The sequence below is a fragment of the Bemisia tabaci genome, chromosome 9 (assembly GCF_918797505.1).
Source record: "Bemisia tabaci chromosome 9, PGI_BMITA_v3".
Classification (NCBI taxonomy): domain Eukaryota; kingdom Metazoa; phylum Arthropoda; class Insecta; order Hemiptera; family Aleyrodidae; genus Bemisia; species Bemisia tabaci.
This window is the reverse complement of record NC_092801.1, coordinates 32,506,552-32,529,664: the sequence shown is the minus strand read 5'-3', so window position 1 is coordinate 32,529,664 and position 23,113 is coordinate 32,506,552. Positions and strand designations below refer to the sequence as shown.

Sequence of the window (23,113 nt, the reverse complement as noted above, 5' to 3'; positions counted from 1 at the left end):
ATCACCTTGCTGCAATGCTTATCTGATATCTAGGATACTGATTGCTGTCGTCTTTTTTTGTAGAGCAATTTTTTGTTTTGAATTTGCAAAGAATCGAATGATGTCGTGATGGAAACGGTCCTTAGAATCGAGGCTGAGATTGAAAATATAATTTCAACCAATGTAGCGACAGTTTGACAGTATCCCATGATTTGTATTCCAGCATATTCGATGGAAAAATTTGCAATATATTGAGTGGCAATAAATCCTCATTCTTATGAACGATATCTCAGAAGTGCAGAAAAGACCCCTAAGAAACTCGGAGTTTCTAAAGTATGGAATTTTGCCTTGACATCTTAAGATTTAGAGCTTTTGAGTGTCTGTTGCATATTCCATATAATCAGGATTTTAGAAAATGGCGCTCAAAAGGGAAGAAGAAAAGTCCTTGAAAAAAAACGGGAAAAAAGCATCTGTGTCAAAGAATGATAATATTTGGGAGCAACCTATTCGATTATGATTTTCGGATTCACTTTAATGTCTGCCCATTGATGAACTCATTCCCCTATAGTCAAATATCGATGCGGTTTTTGGGATAGGTAAAAAGTCGGTAGGGGGGGGGGGGTGTTGTTTCTTAATAAAAGCATTTCTCAATTTCAGGATAAGTGAATTCATTTTCTTTTTCAATGAAAAAAAGCAAAAGACACGCGCGTTAAATCTCTACCATAATCATGCTAATCTGTTTATCAAATAGATTTAAACAGAGACTTGGCAACATCACTTTTTGGCCGGATTGTCACCATGAACCAAATACTGAACATAATATTGGATTCCTTTTCCCAAAAAGACCGAAAATGTCAAGTTTTGAGAAGATCGGCGAAAAATTATCGTCTAATGGGCGAATGTCCCGTTTTGACACCTTTTCGTCCCACTGTGCGACACCTTTCCTTGGATAACCCGTTCATATGGGTCCAGGGCCGGATTAAGGGGGTGGCCACATGGGCCGCGGCCCATGGCGGCAAAATTAGGGGGCAGAAAATTTTGCAATTTTTTTAAATGCAGGTACAACAAAATCGGATTCAGAAAAAAATTACAAACAAGAAAAGGTGACAAAATCTTTCATTTCCTGCGAGTTCATTAATTTCTAATTTTGTCGTATTTCGGTGATACAAAAGACTACGCACCTTTAATTAGTTGAGTTAAGAGAGAAACCAAACACGTAATTTGGCCTGGCGCGGCGCAAAGAGACATGATGACGAGGACTTGAGATGAAAAGGAGAAGCCCTCGACGCGCCGGTCGGCATGTGACACATATTAGCGCCTACGAGACTGCATGAATACTTCACGCATTGCGTCAAACACAGTTCGGTCAACAGCGGTCGGCGCGGCGTGAAACGCACAGTGCCTACAAGACTGCATGAATACTTCACGCATTGCGCCAAACACAGTGTGGTCAGCGTGGCAAGGCGGTGGAAGTTAAGATTATTAAACCACATTTATGTTTGTTCTTTCTTAATTTTTTAGTTCATTTCTTACAAATGAAAGGCCTTGTCCCCACAGAGATAGGTTAACGGAACTGAACTTTCGCGCAAAGTTCCGTGAACTTTTGCTAGTAGTGTTGACAGGGCTTACGCAAAAAATGTTTCCAACAGGAGTGAACGCGTCTTATGCACCCTTATCCCTCCGGCACGTTCAATTAATGGTTTTTATTGATGTTTTAAGATGAATGAGAAGAGGGCGGCAAAATACCGGCGGCCCATGGGCGGCAAGTAGGTAAATCCTGCCATGTATGGGTCAATCATCGAAAAATCAATTTGCGCACACATCAGAACGCAGTCCCAGCGTGACGTCACGTAGAGCCGCTTGGCGGTATCATAATCATACTTATCACCACTATGAATAGGATGAGGAGGCCGCGAGAGTGAAAGCATTGCGCTGAATCTGAGTCCGTGAAATGCAGCATCTGATGACCGGGCCCTGGATGCACGGGATGCCGCAGACAAATTGGGCAGTTAAAATGGGGGAGGGGGAGGGGCGGTAATCATCATATCTAGCACGAGCCAAAATGATACCCTGCTGACAAAGCTAATAGCTACTTAATCCTATAACTGGGCTCGCTCGCCGCACAATGGACGGGAAAATAAAATGATTGCGGGTCTTCACGACTGTGCACTGAAAAAAAATTCTCGGCGTTTTTACCAAGGTCCGTTGGTACCTTTACCATCACACTTTTTTTACCAATTATTGGTGATTTTACCAAGGCGAACTGGTAAGCTTACCTAAAAACCGGTATTTTTACTGTTTTTTTTTTTTTTTTCAAGTAAGAATACCACTTTTATTGGTAATCAATTCCCGGTAATTTGGCCATTTTATCTCGGTAATTCTACCACAGTCCATAAAAAATATTGGCGTTTTTATCAAGGTCCAGTCAAATTACCGAGTAAGTTCAATAATTTTACCGAGATTTCTCGTTAAAATTACTAATTCCATAAATGGAAATTTTACCAAGAAAAAACTGGGATCAAATATAACCTAGAATTCTTGGTAATTTTAGCCTTTTCTTAGTAAATACACCGAGATTTTTTTTTTCAGTGTGAGGATTGTAAAGGAAAGCTTTAGGCGAACAATAACGATACTGCCGTGCTAAGGAAAAACGCCGTATGAACCTTCAGGCGTTGCCAAATTTCCTTTGATAAAACGAGAATCTCCTGGTAAACTTATGAATATTTTCCTTCCAACTTTTTAGATAATTTTGTTCGTAATTTCACCCGAAGTTCCTGAAAATTTCAAGGAAAAATATTTATAACTTCCCTCAAGAATAATCATTCCATAGAAGGAAATTTGGCAACTCTCGAATGTTCATGCGGCGTTTTTCCTCAGTGCGGCAGGATAGAACGGGTCCGTCGCAAACTTCAGTTAGAGCGAAATGAAGAGTTATTCCGGACAGAAAATGGTACAGAAATCACGATAAATGCATTAGAAAAGTCTGAAATACATTTTTAACTTCACAATGGACATAAGGGATATGAGTTTTTTAAAGTTTCCGAGTTGGCTCTAAAATTTGATCATTCCAGTTTAAACGATCAAAACCCTGACAAAATAGCAACATGCGTGTAATGTGCAAATAACGAGTCTTTAAAAAGCAGTATTTGCTTAAAAATTCACCTTATTTTCCGCAAAACGATAGAAGGTTTCCAGCATCCCACAGTGGCGCCGTACCCAATGCTGTCTGGTTCCTGGCGATTTTTGGACTTAAAAATATGTATCATTTGTCAAAAACCGTCGCCTGGGATGTGAGGGCTTCACTCAAAAAATATTTGTTTAGATATTATTTTGACTTAAAACGTCGTTGCTTGTCGACAAAATTTGGTTTTTTGAAGTTAAAAGAGAGTCTTCTTGTTATCGTTAGGTCTACGTTAAAAACGATGGCAAACTAACGTTTCTTCAACTCAAAAAAACTGACTTCAAGTTAAATTCGCACGGATTTAACCTAAAAAAATCCAAATTTTGTCGACAAGAAACGACGCAATAAGTCAGAATAATTTCTTAATTTTTTTTCCGGTTTTATCTCTTCGAGTTTCCTCTTTCAAATATTCGGGCATGAGGTACGAGATGATCTCAGGTTTCCTTAAGTTAAGCCTACACTGAAAAAAAAAATCTCGGTGTATTTACTAGGAAAAGGGTAAAATTACCAAGAATTCAGGGTTCTATTTTATCCCAATTTTTTCTTCGTAAAATTACCATTTATGGAATTGGTAATTTTACCGAGAAATGTCGGTAAAATTATTGAACTTTCTCCGTAATTTTACTGGACCTTGGTCAAAAAAATATTTTTTATCGACTGCGGTAGAATTACCGAGATAAAATGGCAAAATTACCGGGAATTGATTACCAATAAAGGTGGTATTCTTACCTGGAAAAAACAGTAAAAATACCGGTTTTTAGGTAAGCTTACCAGTCTGTCTTGGTAAAATTACCAATAATTGTTAAAAAAAAAGTGAGATGGTAAAGGTACCAACGGACCGTGGTAAAAACGCCGAGAATTTTTTTTCAGTGTAGAGAGAGTGAGTGGGAACGGCAGTTTTTTGCAGGGTAATTAAAGCCACGCTAATTATGCATAGGTTATTGCGCACAGGTCGTTGTGATAATGAAGGGAGCTCCTCTCCCATGGAGAAATTGATAATTTGAAATTAATAACACTCCGAGGATGAGTAAAAGTTTTAGCGATGACCTTCCGTCATCATCTGAAATTCATACCAGTCAAGTCAGGTCATGAGAGGAGGGATATGTAAATATTGATGTCGAAGGTCTTTGAACGTCTATCAATTTGAGGTGTATAATAATCAACTTTGTTTCTTAAAAATATCTAGCAATTAGTCTATAGGATGTGCTCCTAGCATCTTAATGATGCGAGTAAAACTACGGAGAAAGCTCAAATCTGCAAAAAAATATTAAGTATAGATGGAGAGCTTTGCGTTCATAATTTCTTAGAGTGAAGCAGGGCGACAAGTAATCATTCATTGTGTATTAATATAAAATAATTAAATGATAATTTAATTATTTTGAAGGCATCGATTAAGTGTACTGAACCAAAGTAGCAGCGATCGCGATCAGTGGCGTGGCGTGAATTGCGATGTATCGATTGTTCTGCCATTTAAACCTATGGTAAAGAATCGATTATTAAGATGTTCGCTGCGGACACCCTGTTTATCGATCCTTTTCCATAGGTTTAAGTGACATAACAATCGATATATCGCATATCACGCCACGCCACTGCTCGCGATAAGTTGCGCGATTTGATCGGAGAACGTACCGCGATTTTATCGAAATCGATTTATTGCAATATTATCGGTTAAAAAATAGCGACAAACTGCGATTTTATCACGTAAATTTGCAATAAAATTGCGATTTTATCCACGGCGATTTATCGCAATGTTATCGAACAAAAATCGTCATGGAGCGAGATACAATTTCGATTATATCGAATACGACTGTATAGAGATAAAATAGCGACAAGATCGAGGAGATTCGCTCAGATGTTGATGATCCTACCGCTGATCCAGCAATTTGGCAACACCGGATTGCCTCCATTTAAACCTATGCTAAGTAATCGACTCTTTGTGGAGCACCTGGCCCCTCAAAAAATCGATACATTTCTATAGGTTTAAATGAAGAAAAGACAATGTTGCCAATTTGCTGGATCCACGAATGCCTACCGAGGTTAGTGCCAAAAGATCGTAAACAAATTGTAACTTAATTTCAAAATATCGCGATTTTTACGTTGAAAAATTCTACTTGGGAACAACGCGTGGTCTCAGCTCTCAACGATAGAAAGCATTACATGAGAGGGGCGGATACAAAGGAATGTGTTAATTTTTCTCTTCATAAGCCCCTCCATGAGCCACAGAGGCTTATTAAGCATTCTGTCACAAAATTTTTTACAAGTCGCTTGTAAAGCATGGAAATTGGATTAAGTGACGACACAGATGTATTCACATCTGTGTTTTCACATTTTGAATGAAGCGAGTGTTTTTGAAGCTTAAAAGCAAGTTTGAGGGTTGAATTGAAAAGCTACTTCATATGATCCAAGTTTTACGGAAACACAGCAAGTCACATTAAGTTTGAACCGAGAAAAAGATGTGAAGTTTTTCCCTCCAGACTCACAGTTAAACACAACGTTTAACAACCATCTTCACGCGTTGAAAATGAATTTCTGTATTTTGAGTTTTTGAAAGGAGGATTTTTTCCTCTTTACGACCTTTCAGTAACAGGCATTGTGATAAATTGCAATTACACGGTGAAATTATCTCTCCTGCATCGGAGTGTCGAGTATGTTGCCTGTCCACAGATTGAAGGAACACTTGTTATTGAAATTTATTGCAATAAAATTAAAATAAATTGCAATTTCTCATCACGTTGCAAATTCCTATCTTTCAGACACACGAAGCTCATTTTGTTGATTGTTTAAAATCGGCATTTATTGACCAAGTGATAAAAAAAAATTGAAATTTCATGGTACAAAATTTGCAATTTCATTGCATTCAATCGCAATTTTAGCGTGCACTGAAAAAAAAACACATTGGATCTAGAGTCGAGACTCTTACAAACATCTACAAGAAAAAGTAATCTTGATTTAATCAGAATCTAGCTAAAAAAAGATCCAAGCCTCTTAATTTAAGCGGATTTCGTTTTGATTCAAGCTTAAATCTTATTGAATCAAGAGTATTTTTTCTTGTCAATATTTTCAAGAGTCTGGACTCTAGATGCAATGTGTTTTTCTTTTTCCAGGGGTGCAAATGATCGATTATCGATATTTCTCCATTTGAAGGTATGGTAAAACATCGATTAGTAAGGTGTTCGTTGCAAGCATTCTGTTTCTCGATCCTCCTTTATATGTTTAAATGGCAGATCAATCGATTTATCGAAGCACGCCACGCGTTTGCACTGTTCACCATCAAAATTTCCCGAGTGTAAACGAGGAGACTTAAACGCGTGCATGAGTAGAAAAAGTAACCATTACTCGCACACTGCCAATACTGCCATGCTAAGGAGATTCGATCTCAATTGTACTGCATTTAATCGCAATTTTATTTCAGTATTTTCGTTGCACTATTCTAAATGGGATAGTTGAATTCAAAACTACTCCCGACTCATTTTTCCCCCTGAAACGCAACTCGATACGTATCTGTTCTGCCGTGCTAAGGAAAATCGACGCCTAAAGGCGTTGCCAAATTTCCTTTCATAAAACAATAATTTCCTGGTTTTATGAATACTTTCCTTTCGATTTTTCAGATGATTATGTACGCGATTTCACCTGAAGTTCCTGAAAATTTCAAGGGCAAATACTCATAACTTTCCTTAAAAAGAAACCCTGTATCGAAGGAAATGTGGCAACTCTGAAATTTTCATACGGCGTTTTTCCTAAGCACGGCAGTGTCGAACTCTTTCCATATAAAATAGTTACCACTTCGTCAAGTCTTCTGATAGTCATTGTTCCCGTTACAGAAAATGCATCATTTTTGCCAAAATTCCACTAAGCCATCGACAGAAGAATGTCTCTGTAGTTACAAATCTCTAAAAGCGTTAAAATTTGGATGACCGTCACGACCAACAGCATCGAAGAACTAGGTCAACGGGTTTTAACGAGGTACCGCAGCAATCAGATCCATTAAGTAAAATTAATAAGGATAAAAAAATCGAACGAAAGTGAGTGTCCGCTCCACAATGTCACGGTCATGCCACGGAGTGAACCTCCAAGCGCTGAGAGGAAAGTGAGAGTATTAACAACAGCGAAGAGGGGGGGCTTATTTTTCCTCCACTTAAAACTGCCAAAAAAGTCCTCTTTCCCAGGCACAAAAAATCGGTAATTTGTAATTTCCGCTCCACGCTGCCGCGATAAGGAAGAACGTCGTATGAGCCTTTAGACGTTGCCACATTTCCTTCAGTAAGAAACGAATTTACCGGGAAAATAAGGAATCTCTTCCCTCAAATTTTTCAGTCAATTTTTTCGCAATTTAATCTAAAAATTTAAAGACGAATTAGGTTATAATTTTCTTCAAAAATACATATTTATCCGGAAAAATTTGGCAACTCTTGAATGTTCTTACGGCGTTCTTCCTCAGCATGGCTCTACAAACGTCTGGATTCAACCGACATGAACCGGTTTTTGGTCGTCAGTGTAATTAAAATTATGATAATTAAGACAGGATGACACCACAGATGAGGTTGAGTTCACGAATCAAAGGAGGATTTAACCCGAGTAAAATGTGCTCACAGGAAATTAAACACTGCGTCACTGCGCTGATACGATTTAAGGAGCTTGAAGTAGTGTTCAACGCTGTTAAGACAGACACTGAACAGAATCTGAATTTTAGTTTTGTGTTAAATTAGTGTATATCGGAATGCATCTGTGCCATAAAGGATTTGTAAAATTGATTTTTTTAGAGATACCAACCTCTTCTCTGCGCGTTGATTTAAATATCTCGCTTGTGAAAGACCCAAATCTACTCGAGTTAACGCAGTATCAAGAGGTCAGGTGGAAATATGATTCCCAAATTCAACAAATCGACGGTGTAAGTCCGTAACATCGTATCTCGGGTGCAATTTTAACATCTCCGTTCCTATTTTATTTTTTTAAAATAGAAAAAATCGACATAATTTCTTGAGATTTTTGCAGAATTTCCTCGCAAAGAGAGGATAGATCACGGCAGTTTTAAAGAATTGCCGTTGAATAGTTTTCCATTTAATGGTTCAGTTACGCGATCAAATTGAGCCATCAAATTGGGCCTCTCATTGGTCGCATCCTCACCTCAGGTCTTTTTTCGCCAATCAGAGCTTCAGTTTGATGGCTCAATTTGATCGTGCAAAGACGTCTGCAACGTTTTATAAGAAGATACGTGGTTGCGGACTCACGCCGTCAAAAAAAAGCAGCTTGCTTGTTCAAACTTTGTGTTTTTTGACTGGTTCAGACAATATAAAGGAGAATGGCGTTATGTGATTGGTCAGTGCTCCGAGTTGTACGTTTTGTCGTGCCGATAAAGGGTGTCATCAACAAGGAGCGAAGGAACCTCTTAATTCATCGATACTTTATCCATCCTCTCAACTTCCATCCTACTCAAATCCATCTAATTGGCACGACAATACGAACGTCGCACTACTTAGAGCACCGACCAATCAAATGACTTCATTCTCCTAAATCTTGTCTTAACCGGTCAACAAACATACAATTTCAACAAGCAGGCTGCTGTTGAATGATGAGCGATTCTGAGCACGAATCTATAGATTGTTCTACTACGGAGTCTCCAAAATATATAAACTGAAAAAAAAATCTCGGTGTATTTACCAAGAATTCAGGGATGTATTTGATCCCAGTTTTTTCTTAGTAAAATTACCATTTATGGAATTGGTAATTTTACCGAGAAATCTCGGTAAAATAATTGAACTTTCTCGGTAATTTTACTGGACCTTGGTAAAAACGCCAATATTTTTTATCGACTGCGGTAGAATTACCGAGATAAAATTACCGGCGAAGTTACCGGGAATTGATTACCAATAAGCTTACCAGTCAGTCTTGGTAAAATTACCAATAATTGGTAAAAAAAGTGAGATGGTAAAGGTACTAACGGACCTTGGTAAAAACGCCGAGAATTTTTTTTCAGTGTAATTTCCGATTCGGCAGCAGTGGGAGCAGAATATTGAATGAACGAAATGGGGCATTTCATTGGACACGGATGAGGTCACAAGGTCTTAACCTCGGGTAAGGTGAAGCACGGTTTGATGACCGTAGGATCTACCTGTTGGACGTTAGGGCAGGTCACGGTGCGTCTGACCGTCGCGCTGCGCCGTCAACGTCACGCATCCTTGCCCGCTGACCTTGAGCGTCAAGTTCAATTTAAACTTTGTCTTGAACTTGAACTCGAACTTGGTCTTCGATTTGAGAGGAACGCGTACCGGTTGGTATTGCCGTGTGCCACTTGTCTCGCAGCTGGAGCCCACGCTACCCGTTTCTCTCTATGATAGGTAAATTAAAAACAGATAAACCCCTCAATCATGAATAGGTCACTAAATCAATTTTACCACTGTTCAGGGCCGGATTAAGGGGATGGCACATGGGCCGCGGCCCATGGCGGCAAATCTATAGGGGGCGGCAAATTTTGCGATTTTTTTAAATGTAGGTATAAAAAAAAATCGGATTTAGAGAAAAGGATTATAAACGAGAAAATACGACGAAATATCTCATTTTCTGAGAGTATAGTAATTTCTACTTTTGTCGTCTTTCAGTGATACAAGAGACAGCACCTTTAATCGGTCGAGTTAAGAGAGAAACCAAACACGCAATTTGGCCTGGAACGGCGCGACTTAATGAGAAAATGATGACGAGGACTTGAGATGAAAAGGAGAAGCCCTCGGCGCGGCGATCGGCATGTAACACATATTAGCGCCTACAAGACTGCACGAAAACTTCATGCATTGCATCAAACACAGTGCGGTCATTGCGGTCAGTGTGAAACGGATATCGCCTACAAGAATGCATGAATACCTCACGCATTGCGGCAAACACAGTGCGATCAGCGTGAAACGCATAGCGCCTACAAGACTGCGTGAATACTTCACGCATTGCGCCAAACACGGTGCGGTCGGCGCGGCGCGGCGGCGGAAGTTAAAATCATTAAACCAAATTTTGTGTTTGTTCTTTCATAATTTATTCGTTCATTTCTTATGAATGGAAAGCCTTGTCCATATGTCCATTAGAGATGGGTTAACGAAACTTGACTTTCGCGCAAAGTTCCGTGACTTTTTGCTAGTGGTGTTGACAGGGCTTTCCCAAAAAATGTGTTCAACACGAGTAAACGCGTCTTACGCACTCCTCCCTCGCTGGCACGTTCTTTTCATAGTTTTTATTGATGTTTCAAAACGAATGAGAAGGGGGCGGCAAAATACAGGCGGCCCATGGGCGGCAAGTAGGAAAATCTGGCCCTGCAAGAGCGTAACTGAATTTGGAGATAATCCCCATTATCAGTGTAACACGAAGCCAAAATACATAGGACAATGGAAAATATAATGGAACTTTTGTAAATTTTGAGGTAGGTCCGCACCTAACTTAAAGTTTGTCAACTTCATAGAATTTTCTCTTCCGTATTTTGTGCTTTTGCCCACGGCAAATCATTGCAATACAAATTGGAGGGATCCATTTCCAAAGTGAATCTGCTGAATTTTACTCGAAGTTGGCAAAAATTGCCCGTTGCATGATATTATAATAACAATCTCCTTACAACTCCCTAAATCACAATGTAAACCTTTTGGGACCTCCCGAGGGAAAGAGGTTTTTAAAGAGCGACTATGAATACAATCTTAACTGTCCTAACATCCAAAAATTATCAATCGATCCATCAATCTCCGAATGGTCCTCCATAAAGGTGGATTCAGCAATTTGGCAACACCGAATTTCCTCCATTTAAACCTATGCTAAATATATTCGATTCTTGTCGGAGCACCTAGCGACCCAGCCCCTCGAAGAATCGATACATTCCCAAGAAAAGACTATGAGAAAAGAAAATGTTGCCAATTTGCTGGATCCGCCAATGGTCCTCCAAAGTGCTCATCTTAAGGGGCATATGTAGTTCCGGACGGTACCCATTGAACCACGTTTGAGCTGGAATGAATGAGCGACGAGGTATTCAAAATTGGAGCAAAAAGCGAGCATAAATTAGTAGCCAGAGACACCGGAATGGACACTTTCCAATATTCCCGGGAGCCCGCACGGAGAGGGGGGCTGAAGGGGCTGGGGGAGGGGGGGCGTGTGGAATCGAATAAGCGGGGCTATAAAAAATACGGTCGATGAAGTCAGAGGCTCCGCACTTGACAGTAACTTCTGCCCCGTCGAAACCCGAGCGAGCGGCGCGGGTCTTTGAGCGAGTGGCCCGCAGCGATGGTCCACGGAACGCGTCCAAGTGGCCAAAGCTCCAATCCGAAGCCCATCGCGCCGCACAGGGGATAAAATGGACTATTAATTGTGGCAAGAAGTAAGTCTTCGCAGGAAGGATTTGTTCCCTCTATATCATTTCCCTCACAACATGTTCAACATTTAACGCCGTATATCCACGCGCAAAGTTTTCGGAATCTATAAGTGAAATACTGTCGACTGTCGTGCTAAGGAAAACCCCCGTATGAACATTCGAGCGTTGCAAAATTTCCTTCGATAAAATGTTCATTTTTGGGAACGGTATCAATATTTTTCCTTGACATTTCTAGAAGATTTAGATCAAATGGACGTATTTCTGCCAAACGGAACTATGTGCATTATGACGTGAGCCCTGTTGTGCATATATTCTTATGGGTCTCAGGGCTCATGTCTTCATGCACATAGTTCCGTTTGACAGAAATACGTCCAAATTACCAACAAAATTTCCTGAAAAATATGTGGGAAAATGTTTTCAAACACCCTCGCAAATTCGTGATTTATCAAAGGCAATTTGGCAATGCCTGGAGGCTCATACGGCGTTTTTCCTTAGCAAGGCAGAATAAGTCAGCCGCTTTGTTCACACGAGCGCGGTTCATGGAATTTCGGGCAAACTTGTTTCAGGAACTTATTATGATAGCTATAAATTGTTCCTCGAACCCACAGTTCTTGGAACTAATTCGCCTAAATCGCGCTCGCGTGGAAGGCCTAGCTGAGTTATAACTTATTCCGTCTGCGTATAGAAAAGCGGTGAAAAACTATGCGCAACTGTAAGTTCCACGAACTTGATTACCTACCACTGTTGCGAATCAGGTTCGATCCTAACAATAGACGCCTAATTTTTATCGAGGTCGCACCTTTTCAACACAAAAAGTCGGTCGATTTGACATAGGAAAAACTAACACACAAAAAGTAACCAAAAGCTCGTGTTACTTTGTGTTTTACTTCATATATTAACACAAAAAGTTGGTCGATTTGACATAGGGAAAACTAACACACAAAAAAGTAACCAAATGCTCGTGTTACTTCGTGTTTTATTTCATATATTAACACAAAATTTTGGTAACTTTGGTTAGCCGCCAGGCTAATTTGGCCGGCTTAACTTCAGCTTGCTTGCCGAACGAATCGCTCAACATCCCCACTCAACACTCATAAGAAAGTGCGTCAAAAGTTGAATGACAAAGGGTTAAACTTATTCGAATCGGACGTATTTCTGCCAAACGGAACTATGTGCAATATGACGTGAGCTCCGTTGTACATATATTCTTATGGGTCTCAGGGCTCATGTCTTAATGCACATAGTTCCGTTCGACAGAAATACGTGTCCAATTAATCTTTGTTTCAAATCCGAATGCAGCGCCGTTAACGGACGGCCCGCGCTGCATTAAGGAGAGAAATATCCGATGACACAGCTGTTATCCCTCCGTGCCCGAGATGGAAAGACGCTCGTATAATAACGTAAACTGCGACTGCCCGCCAGGATTTTGAGCATCCGCTAATTTCACTTTTAAAGTTTCACCTGGCTCTGGAAAAAATCCGTGCTTTTCTGCCGCTGCCGCTGCCTCTGCCGAGCCGAATTCATTAGGCAATGACGCTGCTCATCCTGACCGACGGAGACTGGAGAAAACGGATGCCGCCCCCCACGGCCACGGCGGCCACGTCATACGGAGAACTTAAGTTACGATTAATACGTCACTCGGGGGAGCCAGTGTCAAGTCCTCGGGAAACACTCGAAGTAGGAATAATGTCTCATAGTCCAGGCACCTGGTAGCTAAAAATGAAGCTACCTGGAATTTTGGGTAAACAGCGATTTTTTTGGCTTACTTTATGTTTTTTGGGTCGCTGAATCCGAATCTGAAGTTTCCTACCGCGTATCTGGTGAGCATTTTCCCCCATTTGGAAAAAATGGCCTAATAGGCCTTTTTTGCGTTTTTTTATGTAGCGGCTACGCATGAGAAAAAATCCAGGATTTAGCTAATGTTTTGAATAGCTGACAAAATTTGGAAGAAAATGGTGTATACATATGCTAAGTTTGCTTAAAAATTGAGGAAGATACAGCATCGTGAACATCGCGCCCATTCACGTTTTCGCGGCGCACCCGTTAACGCGTGATCCGGCTCGCCGCGGTCAGCTAAGTTCCGAAGCGTTCCAAAGTTCCGAGATCCGAGGTTCCTCAATTTTTGAGCAAACCTAGCATATTCATATAACATTTTCTTCCAAATTTTGTCAGCAATTTAAAACATTAGCTAAATCCGGGATTTTTTCTCATGCGTATAGGCGCTATATTAAAAAAACCGCAAAAAAAGGCCTTTTTAGGCCATTTTTTCAAAATGGCGGAAAATGCTCACCAGATACGCGGTAGAAAACTTCAGATTCGGATTCAGCGACCCAAAAAACATAAAGTAAGCCAAAAAAATCGCTGTGTCCCCAAAATTCCAGGTAAACTTACCAGGCGCCTGGACTATGATTAAAATGGAGCTCTCCGTCGCCCGGCTGTCAAAAAGGCGTATCTACACTTTGAGATGAATCCAGAAAAACATTGAATGGAGATGTTGCATGTGTGAGGAATTTGCGATTTGACTATTGATTCTTATGTAAAAGTTCGTGAGAAACACGATTCTGCACCCAGCGCTTCAATTGCAAATTACAGTCAATTTGCTTTTTATTATACCTCGGAGACTTAAACGACAGGTTAGGAAAACAAAACATGATCTTTTCAATCTACAAACGTTGATTATTCCGTGGATTTCTGGGGAAGTTCAGACATTCAACTAACGAGGTTTTTAAAAAGTATCTTGTTGAAATTCATGGTATCCTTCATAGAGTATTAACATTTGTGAGAAAATATACAGATGAGCCCTAAATCACTGAATGGGAGTTTTTTTTTAGGGGCTAAGTATTACTTTGAATACACGAAGCGCGTTTTTTGATAATACAGTTGTAGGAATTTGAGTTATTGGAATTTTAGTTCATTGTGACAACAGCGCTAAATTTCAGCCCCTTTCTGCCGACAGCGTCGGACATAAACAAGAGTAAAAACCAACAGCTGTCGACTGGGAAAATTCACCAATAAAGTTGTCGAATTGCCCCGAAAACCTCGTCTCTCTGTGGTCGAATAAACAGAATATCTTAATAAATTTCTGAATTCGACAACCTTGGATCAAACTGCGTTGTCAAAGAGCCATAGACTGGACTCTTTAAAATGCTCATCATCAACGCACAGTAGACTGTAATCAAGGCCCCAAAGACTAATGTACCAAAATTGTGAAAAAAAACCTAACCGAGTCCAAGAACACTCCCAAAATGATTAAGCAGCAATCTCAACATTTAATTTTCAGTGTGTTTGAAGTTATAAAACCAAAAACTATTCGGAATGTTTCCCTTTTCGAGTGTGTTCACTTTTATCTTTCGAATTTAAATTTTCGTCATCTGTGCGCCGCAACATCGGTTGATCACTTGATGGCTCTCGGTCACCTAATTAACTCGCGATCTAGATCAGTAGAATACTTTGGTCACTTACTTCGGTTCGCTCCGAGGATTGCACTTCGCTGACGCGGTGTTGTCAAATATTGACTGTAATTCGCGTTAGGTGCATTCATTTTCATTGGAAAATCGGAGACTTTGCCACGTTTGGCATTTCTTAGCTACTATCGATCGCGACTGCTCTTTCGGAGAATCACTGATTATCGACCTTGCGCATTTTTCACCGTCCACGTACTACAAGCTTCTGCAGTGTGGAAAGTCTCGGTTGGTGAATTGCTGAAAACTTTGATTTTGAGAACCGTAGTAGTAATGGGTTTCTGTACAATGTATGCATTAAAGCACAACACTACATGTTTTCTCTTCAAATTCTACAACACTGGGAAAAAAAACACATTGGATCTAAAGTCCAGACTCTTAAAAACATCGACAAGAAAAAATACTCTTGATTCAATCAGATTTAAGCTTAAATCAAGAACCAAGCCTCTTAATTTGAGCGGATTTCCTTTGAATTTAAGCTTAAATCTGATTGAATCAAGAGTCCTTTTTCTTGTCAATGTCTTCAAGAGTCTGGAATCTAGATCCAATGTGTGTTTTTTTCCAGTGAAGGAAACCGAATTACACAACGGGGTGGTCTGAAAATTCTTTTTTGAAAAATCGTCGCATTGCACTTTATTTTGCAATTGGGAACTAAAATCTCCAGCTCGGTTTAGAAACAACGTATGTACCATATGTTTTCCTATGCATGTTAGTGTTTTTACGAACGAGCCAGAAATTGTAACTCCTAATTGCAAAATGAAGTCCAATTTTTTATTGGAGGCAACATACGACTAGTCAGATTCAAAACTACTCCTAACTCATTTTTTGCCTAAATCCGACTCTCATACTGAGTGAACTTCAGCTAGAGCATAATGAAGAATTGTTTCTCACATAAAACAGCTCAATAACACGATGAGCGCATCGGGAAATACAAACCTAACTTCACAATCTGCCCAAGGAATATGCGTTTTTCAAAGCTTTCCGCCTCAAAAACTAGACAACGATATTAGTGAATATTTCGTAAGAGGAGTCCATCCAGCCCTTGCACCAGGATGCTACGCAATATACATCATGGCTGACGCTCCCGCGCACAAATTATGCGGAGGCACCATGGTATTAATCAACGCAAGGGAAATGTAAACATAACCACGCCGGTTAGTAAAATCCACGTGTGTTTTGGTGGGTTGGCGTTGGCCATGTTGAATATTGAGTAGCATCCCAGTGCGCAAGGGTTTCATAGAGTAACTCCTCTTACAAAATTTTCACCTGTGCCGTAGTATCGTTTTTGAAACGGGGAACTTAAAGAAGCGCATTTTTCTTTCGACGATTGTGAAGTTGAGAGTGCATTTCAGACTTTCCCGACACGCTTATCGTGATTTTTGAGGCATTTTCTGCAAAATCCTACTCTTTTTGCTCTAGCTGAATTTTGCAACAGGCCCATTTCATAGTATAATCGCACTGTCGTTGCTTTTTTTGCACTTGCGTTGTCGTTTCTTTTGCCGTTTCGCAATAAGATTTCAATATTCACACAAACCGATTATGGTGAATGCACGGGTCGTCAGGGCCGGATTCAGGAGGTGGCCACATGGGCCGCGGCCCATGGCGGCAAATCTTGCAATTTTTTTTAAGTGTAGGAGTAAAAAAAGTTGGATTCAGAAAAAACATTACAAACGAGAAAAGGCGACAAAATCTCTCATTTCCTGAGAGTATAGTAATTTCTAATTTTGTCGTCTCTCGGTGATACAAGAGACAGCACCTTTAATTAGTTGAGTTAAGAGAGAAACCAAACACGCAATTACGCCTGGAGCGACGCAGCGCAGAGACCAATAGCCGTCGGCGTGGCGGTCGGCTTGTAACACATATTGGCTTCTGCAAGACTGCATGAATACTTCACGCATTGCGTTCAACACATTGCGGCCAGCGTGAAACGCTTAACGCCTACAAGACTGCAGGAATACTTCACGCATTGCGTCAAACACCGTGTGTTCAGCAGCGGTCGGCGTGAAACGCATAGCGCCTACAAGACTGAAGGAATACTTCACGCGGTAAGTGCGGCGCGGCGGCGGAAGTTAAAATTATTAAACCGCATATGAGGACTTATCTGTAACAATGGCGGATGTGAAAAATCGCCTTTTTGAAACACGCTTAAAAAACTGTTTCGGCATCGAGAAAATCTTGAGAAAATACTTGTGATGTGATCTTCGAGATCTGCACATTACGCCAGAGGCAATCATATTAAAGAGGGTTATACAAAATCGGCGATTTTACCCCCCTCTTGGATTTTGCCCGGAGTTGGATATGTTGCTCCCTATCACAAGACACGCCTTTTTCCGGCGTTGGCAAGTTCACCGGCAATTTTTCCCGCGCGCTACAGCGTTGCCAAGTTGAAAACAGGCAAATTCCGTAAGTGGCGTTAAAATTGAGCTATGAAGTTGCGGTTTTAACGAAAATTCTCTAAAAATTGCGTACTTTTAGGAAATGACCATCAATTTAATGTCGCATTAATTTTAACATGCATTGTTGCCAATTTTTCGATTTTTTAATTCGACTAATTTTACAAATCCGCAAATTCTCAAAAAAGCTATCTTCAAATTTGAATAAAAAGTTGTCTAATCGATAGTTCGTTTGATTTCGCATCCATCGATATATTATAGCTCGCTGGGCAACTTTTGGTTTGCGAGATATCATCAGTTTTGTAAACAGCTTTATGGAGCGACGACTCTTTTTGAGTCCGGGCGGATAGAAATGTTAGCCTCCAAAAACACAGGTCAGCATTAATTCCATGGTTTCCTATGTAATTTTTGACGCTGAATCCGAATTTGACCATTTCATAACAAAATTGTCATCAAGAAGTTGCCAAATTTGGCAAAAATGGCTTAAAATCGGCCTTTTTGGCGGATTATGGCCAGTGACTTGCCAGGAGTTGATCAGACGACAAAATTGGTTATTTCCACAGTTAAAACTCGTTGAACTTTCTACAAGCTGAGTCAAATTCTTTCTGCTCACGGCAAAATTAAACGCGCGACAAGCAGCAAACTGTAAAAAAGACACCAAAATCGGCGCTTTTTGCGGTTTTTGTCCTAAGTTTCTTGTTTTCCGACTGAATGAACATTTCTTAGGAAAATATGAATTACACAGAGTGTAACGACAAACTATTGTATTGTTACATACATAGATAGGAGCTGCTTTAACAGTGGTCTCTCGCGCCCCGCAACGCCTAACCGCCATAGTTCCTTGTCCTCCCTCAGGTCCTCAGTGATTTGGAGCGCCTTTGTTCCTTTTTAAGCCTCTTATTGCCCTTTCCTGGGCGGCTTCTTCACTTTAGTATTGTTACTTTTTCCTATTAAACTCCATTTTCTCAGAATTATAAAATAAAATTGTATACTGAATATAGGGCGATGAATAATAACGGTCAAATACCGCCAAAATTCAACGATTCTACGTAATTTTGGCAATATTGCACTGCGTCTTGTCTTGTTTTAATGAAGTCAGTCTGAGGAGTACATTTTATTCGTTAATTTTTAGCAGAAAGTTTTCCATTACTGTTTCAAAATGTGATTTATTGACACGATTCGACAAAACTCATTTTTTATGATTTTTTCCTCTCTGGTATAAATACCCTAGTAATTAGTTTTTAATCTAAGTTGAAAATTAAATTATTCTACAAAAGAGTATTATTTTGCACGAGAGATACATTTAAATAATTTAAAAATAAGAAGTGAACAAAGAATATAGGACAAATATCGAAAAAACCAGCGAAAATTCAAGTATTTTGTTTAAGCTTGGCAACATCGGAATATGTTCGATTTTATTTTACTGTTCATTTTTATTGAATTCTGCTCATGTTGTTCATTACTTTAGTCACGAAACATTCTCTTAATTGGAAAACAAGAAACTTAGAACAAAAACCGCAAAAAGCGCCGATTTTGGTGTCTTTTTTACAGTTTGCTGCTTGTCGCGCGTTTAATTTTGCCGTGAGCAGAAAGAATTTGACTCAGCTTGTAGAAAGTTCAACGAGTTTTAACTGTGGAAATAACCAATTTTGTCGTCTGATCAACTCCTGGCAAGTCACTGGCCATAATCCGCCAAAAAGGCCGATTTTAAGCCATTTTTGCCAAATTTGGCAACTTCTTGATGACAATTTTGTTATGAAATGGTCAAATTCGGATTCAGCGTCAAAAATTACATAGGAAACCATGGAATTAATGCTGACCTGTGTTTTTGGAGGCTAACATTTCTATCCGCCCGGACTCAAAAAGAGTCGTCGCTCCATAAAGCTGTTTACAAAACTGATGATATCTCGCAAACCAAAAGTTGCCCAGCGAGCTATAATATATCGATGGATGCGAAATCAAACGAACTATCGGTTAGACAACTTTTTATTCAAATTTGAAGATAGCTTTTTTGAGAATTTGCGGATTTGTAAAATTAGTCGAATTAAAAAATCGAAAAATTGGCAACAATGCATGTTAAAATTAATGCGACATTAAATTGATGGTCATTTCCTAAAAGTACGCAATTTTTAGAGAATTTTCGTTAAAACCGCAACTTCATAGCTCAATTTTAACGCCACTTACGGAATTTGCCTGTTTTCAACTTGGCAACGCTGTAGCGCGCGGGAAAAATTGCCGGTGAACTTGCCAACGCCGGAAAAAGGCGTGTCTTGTGATAGGGAGCAACATATCCAACTCCGGGCAAAATCCAAGAGGGGGGTAAAATCGCCGATTTTGTATAACCCTCTTTTTGTGTGACCAAAACAGTTTTTAAGCGTGTTTCGGAAAGGTAATTTTTTACATCCGCTATTGTTACAGATAAGGCCACATATATGTTTGTTCTTTCAAAATATTTTGGTTCATTTCTTATAAATGGAAGGCCTTGTCCCCACAGAGATAGGTTTACGAAACTTAACTTTCGCGCAAAGTTTCGTGAACTTTTGCTAGTAGTGTTGACAAGGCTTTCGCAAAAAAATGTGTCCAACACGAGTAAACGCGTCTCATGCACCCCTCCCCTTCCGGCACGTTCACTTGATGGTTTTTATCGATGTTTCAAAACAAATGAGAAGGGGGCGGCAAAATACAGGCGGTCCATGGGCGGCAAGTATGGGTAAATCCGGCCCTGCGGGTCGTAAGACAGTATGTTGGAGTTTTTTAGACAACGTGCGTATAAGTTCAGCTTAAAGATGATATCTCATTACAGAGGGAAAAAGCTCACGCACAAGCATAATTTTCCCTCAAAGAGATACGCTGTTTGGAGCAATGCTAGCTAGGTCCATTCAGGAAGGCAACTGCAGATTGGGAAAATAATGCTTGTGTGTGAGCTTTTCCCCTCTGTAGTGAGATATCAGCTTTAAGCTGAACTTTTTACGCACGTTGGCTAAAAAACTCCAACATCCCGTACTTCAATATTTCCATTGCAGTGGCAACTTGAGGTGCGTTTCTGTGAAATTCGGTTTCTTCTAACGGCTCCACCGGAAATACTTCCTACCTCAAAAATATTTCTTACATATATATCAAGCCGCTACCTCAGCGCACTAGAGCGCTCTGCGACTCCAAATCGCCATCGGAATCGATCCTCCCACAAGTCATCGGGCAGATTACACCGTCTGATCTCCCCCTCCACTCCCTCCCGCCCGCAAACCTTTTACTGGACGTCCAAGCCGCCTTCTTCCGGGAGGAACCCAATCAATACTCCTTATATCAAATATTTATATAATATAAATATTCTTATCGAATATTTATATAATATTAATAGTCTTATCAAATATTTATATAATATTAATATTCTTATCAAATATTTATATAATATAAATATTCTTATCGAATATTTATATAATATTAATAGTCTTATCAAATATTTATATAATATTAATATTCTTATCAAATATTTATATAATATAAATATTCTTATCAAATATTTCTTACTTCTACTAGAAACTTTCAATTGTAAAAAAAATTGTAACTCACCAGGTCTCGGTCTTGGCGCAGAGGCAAAAACGAAAGAATCGTCGTCATCCTCGGTGGCCTCAGCATAAACATCCGGATACTCAACGTCGATCCCATCCGTCATATGCGTCGAAACCGAGTCCAGAATCTGCTTCCTTATATCCGACAAGAGCGTCACATTCTGGAGCATCCGATACAGTTCTTCCCGATCCTCATCATCCGCCAGCCGCCCGTAGTAGTGCAGCGCCTCGGCGCTAGGGGCGTCAGTGTCGTTGAGACTCACCCCTATCAAATGGGTGACGTTGTTCAGGTGCGACCCCCGCACGATCTTCGGCTGCTCCCCGCGAAACCCCGTCGGCTTCATGTACTGGGAGTTCTTTTGTCCGGGGGTCGAGAACGGTTGTCCGTAGACCCGGCGAAGGGGGTAGCGCTCCGTTGTCAACCCCCAGTCCATTGTTGCCAGTTGGGTATTGTGGGGCATCGTTGTCAGGCCACGGTTGTGGTTGATGGCTGTTGTTTGTCTACTCGTCGGCACGGAAAAGATGTTGCCAGGAGGGGGAGGGCCTTCTTCCGTGGGGTCGGGGAAATAGTTATGATCTGCGCGGCGGTTGGCAGGGGGTGGGCTTTCCCCGCCCCCGGTTGCATCAGCGGCTCCACCCCCCGCCCCACCAACGGGGTCGTCGTCCCCCCGGGACTTAAACCCCCCTGCCTGGCTGCGCACGAATTTGATGAGGTGTTTGTGTTTGGAGTCGATGTTGTTGCTCAGTAAGGAGATATTCGTGGAGATCGTGCGGTTACCAGGAGGTCGTCCGGAGGGCGAAGAAGTAGGCGTGGAGGTTTTGAGTTTATTAAACTGGCGCAGTCGGTCTGGAGTGAGGAGATCGGAGTGGAGAAGGTGGGAGGGTCTCTGTTGCGTTTCCTCAGTCTGGTTGCCACTGGGGGCGTGGTTGTTCTGACTGTCAAAGCTATACGCCTCCGTTTGGGTGTCCAAATAACTCGGGGTCTTGCCGTAGTAGCTGGGAGTCTCGGTGTCACCGCCGATTTTGAAGGGATTCCGGTCGAAATTTAGCGTGTAGTCTGAGGTGCTCACACTGGTAAAGGGATCGTAGTTTTCCGGATGGGGTGTTACTATGTAACTCGAGGGGCGTGGCTTGTCTTCGGGGTACTTTACGCGACTGAAAACCTGCTGAGAATGCTGCGCGTGTTGTTCTTCCAGTTTGAGTTGCTGCTTGTGGTAGGCGAGCTGTTCTTGCTGCTGCTGGTAGAGCTGCTTAATAGGTTGGTTGAAGAACTGCTTCTGGGATTGTTGGAGCTTGTAGTAGTTCTGTTGGTACTCGTGGAGCTGCTCCGGCCTGCTGGTCTGCGGGTAGGGGACGTATTTCTCTTGCCCGCGAGTGGAGGGTTTGAAGTATTTGTTGGGGGGTCGCCGAGGCGGTGCATTGGGTTGCCGGTACTTACTATTAGCCTTATGATTAGAGAATTCAGGTAAACTAGGACTAGAGGGTGGGTTGAGGGCGTTTTTGTGATTGAAGGGGGACGCGGTACCCCCGCGGTAGCGCGAGTATGGGGGCGGCGTGTGATAGGGGTTCAGGTGCTTCTGGTAGGGGGGGTTACCTATGCGGGGGTGCACTGGGCCCGGGGGACCGGGGGGCCTGGACGGTCGGGGGGGAGGCCTCGCCTGCCCCAAAATGTCTGTCACGAGAACTAGTTGCTGCAACACCAAGTATCGTAGGATCGTGCATCCTCGGGACTTTGCGGACATTTTATTCCTGTAACAGAGGAAACCAAAGAACTAGGATCAGATTAAAATTACAAAAATAATTTGCTACAGATGGACAAAAATGAAACCAGAAACAATATATTTAGGAGACTCTGGACTATCAATCCAAGTGGACCGCGTTCAGCAGAAAGGAACCAAGCCACATCAGCTATTGCCAAATTTAATCGAACAACTTAATTTCTTACGAAAGAACGTTGATGTAGAATCCTTTGAAAATGTTAAGGAATTGCTTCGTACTATGCAGAAAATTCACTGTTTGCGCAAAAATCCGCACAACCGTGTTCATATATGACAAATTCAATTGCATAATTACAATTGGCAACAGCTGGTATGGCTTAGTTCCCTTCTACTTTGCGCGATACAAAGTACTTAATTTAATCGAGTGAGGCAGTGGCGATTTTGAAAGTTGGCAACACTGTGTTATCTCCATCTAAAACC

The 23,113-nt window shown here is 41.0% G+C and overlaps 1 protein-coding gene across 1 annotated transcript in view; it reads right to left on the bottom strand.

Moving 5' to 3' along the window:
- Positions 1-23,113, bottom strand: part of LOC109030316 (uncharacterized) — a 52,740-nt gene that overhangs the window by 15,681 nt on the left and 13,946 nt on the right. Inside the window, exon 2 of the mRNA XM_019041212.2 lies at positions 20,917-22,664. Coding sequence (XP_018896757.2) covers positions 20,917-22,657 — 1,741 coding nt within the window. The 5' untranslated portion in view covers positions 22,658-22,664. The remainder of the gene's footprint in view (positions 1-20,916; positions 22,665-23,113) is intronic.